We start from the raw sequence: 2335 nt of genomic DNA, 5'->3' as shown, positions 1-2335 counted from the left end.
TTGGTGGAAAGAGAAAAGAAAATGGAATTTAAACATCTGAACCTAATGAAAGGAATATTAAGAACAAGGAAAAAAAATTCTTACACAATGCGTTTAGAATAGTTGGGATTAGTCTTTTCTTTATACTGGTCAGGAGAACTTTTTTGTTTTTTTGAACGTGAGATATAGAATTTCCTTTTCTTTTATATGGGTTTCTCAGCTACCAAATAGATTTTTGGGCTTCTTAATCTTACATATTATAGTGCACTATTCTTTTCCTTTTTAAATTTGTTGTTTAATTTAATTTTTTAATCTTATTCTTGTCTGTGCGTATGCATATATACTATTACACATGCACCTGTTGGGTCTTGACTGCATGGCACTTCTGACCCTCCATCTTGCTATGTTGCCATTTGAGTTAGAGCTCATTGGCCTCTATATTTTGCTAGTTTTTAGTTTTTATATTTTTGGTTCCAAAATCCTTTGTGGTTGTGGCATTGCATTATAGACAAGGATAACAATTCCACTTTTGTGGGAGATTGCTGAAACAATGCAAAATCTGCATCGTGTTATATCCCGATTGTCATCCACTTCACTAGGCTCAAGCACTACAACAACCAGAGTTTTGACAAACAAAACAAAAACCAAGTTGAGAAATCATGCAATCAACTTGAGAGCCTTTTCAGCATAATCTGGTGAAAATGACGAGAAAGATGAGTGGGATAAGAGTGTGGCAGGATCATTTGATAATATGACATCAGCTGATTTGGGGTGGGATTCTGTGTCCTCTTGGTCGACTGGGTTAACCAAGGAGCATTTTGATGGTGAGGCACCCCCACCTAGTGGAGGAGACACGTCACATTCTTTGGTAATCTCTGGATTGCAAGAAATTGATGATAGGTTGAAAGAATTGGAGGCGGAGAATCGAAAGAGTAAGGCATTTGTGGATGGGTGGGGTGAGAGGATGCGGGAGATGAGTGTGCTATTGAAGCAAGTAAAAGAGCCTGGTGCTAGAGGGTCTTATCTGAAGAACTTGGAGAAGGCCGAGATGTATCGCTTGCACAAACAGAACCCCGAGGTGTACACAGTCGAGAGGCTAGCCAAGGATTATAGGATTATGAGGCAGAGAGTGCATGCCATTCTTTGGTTGAAGGAGCTTGAGGAGGAAGAGGAGAAAAAGCTTGGGCATCCTTTGGATGATTCTGTTGAGCTCTTGCTTGATACTTGTCCTGAGTAAGTTATTATTTCTGAGCATTACTTAGTTCAAACTGGAGTGGTACTTATTTCTGTTGTTATGATTTTTTGACTGGTAAATGTATTTGTTGCGTGGTTTACATTGATTGGAAATAAGTTCTGTGACATGTTTGTTTGTAAGATATGTTGTTTAGAAGAATTAGTTACCAATATTTGAATGACTGCATTGTGCTTATTTGAAGTTGTAACTTGTAATTACTTTGAAAATGTTGAAGTATTGGACTATTGATGGCCCAAAGGCCATTCTTCTACAGCCATTCACACCGATAATGTAGGTAGTTACATGATTTAGTGATTGTCCATGTTTTATGAAATTATAATTTTCATCAAGCATCCCATATCTATTCAGCCCATTGCTAATCTGGCCTGCTTATCCGGCAATGGCTAAGCCCCAGATAAGCCCTCTAAAGTCCAGATTAAAGTTTCTACTTTCACCCTGCCACTTTCTCTCGCTGGTCTTGATGAAAAATGACTACCTAAATTAATAAAGTAGAAATACAAGTCAGTGGGTATGCACATTGTAATGTGAATTGTCTGCTTGTCTACCTTAAAATTGCTTGCTTTGAAAATACAAGTTACTGGCTTGCTAGAAAGGAGATATTGATTAAATTAGAGGCCCAAGCCGTGCCGTCCTATATGATGAGTTGTTTTCTGTTACCAAAGAAATTATGTGAGGAGCTTACTGGCATGATCAGGCAGTTTTGGTGGGGACAGGTGAAGAATGAAAAGAAGCTTGCATGGTTTAGCTTGGACAAAATGTGCTTGTCGAAGGATAAATGGGGATTGGGTTTTAGCGACTTAAAAAGTTTCAACTTGCCTCTCTTGACTAAGGAAGGGTGGCGGCTTCAAACCAATCCCACCTCGCTATTTAGTCGAGTATACAAGGCTAAATATTTCCCATAGTGTAGTTTTGTGAAGGCAAAGATAGGTCTGAGTCCTTCATATGCGTGGCGAAGCCTAATGGCGGTACAGGGAGTTATCCAAAGAGGCATGAGATGGCAGGTAGGAAATGGCAATAGAATCAGACTATGGCGAGATAAGTGGATTCCAAGGCTGAGCACGTATAAGTTGGTAACACCAGAGAAGCCAAATTTGAAGAATG

At 39.1% G+C, this 2335-nt stretch overlaps 1 protein-coding gene across 1 annotated transcript; it reads left to right on the top strand.

Annotated features, from left to right (window-relative positions):
* The first annotated feature begins 730 nt into the window (after nucleotides 1-730).
* Nucleotides 731-1216, top strand: LOC115981189. The gene has a single exon (XM_031103357.1). The coding sequence runs from the start codon at nucleotides 731-733 to the stop codon at nucleotides 1214-1216; it is 486 nt and encodes a 161-aa protein (XP_030959217.1).
* The last annotated feature ends 1119 nt before the right edge of the window (nucleotides 1217-2335 follow it).

Source organism: Quercus lobata, chromosome 3, assembly GCF_001633185.2.
Source record: "Quercus lobata isolate SW786 chromosome 3, ValleyOak3.0 Primary Assembly, whole genome shotgun sequence".
Classification (NCBI taxonomy): Eukaryota; Viridiplantae; Streptophyta; class Magnoliopsida; order Fagales; family Fagaceae; genus Quercus; species Quercus lobata.
The sequence above is the reverse complement of the archived record's forward strand: the minus strand, read 5'-3'. Positions and strand labels throughout refer to the sequence as shown.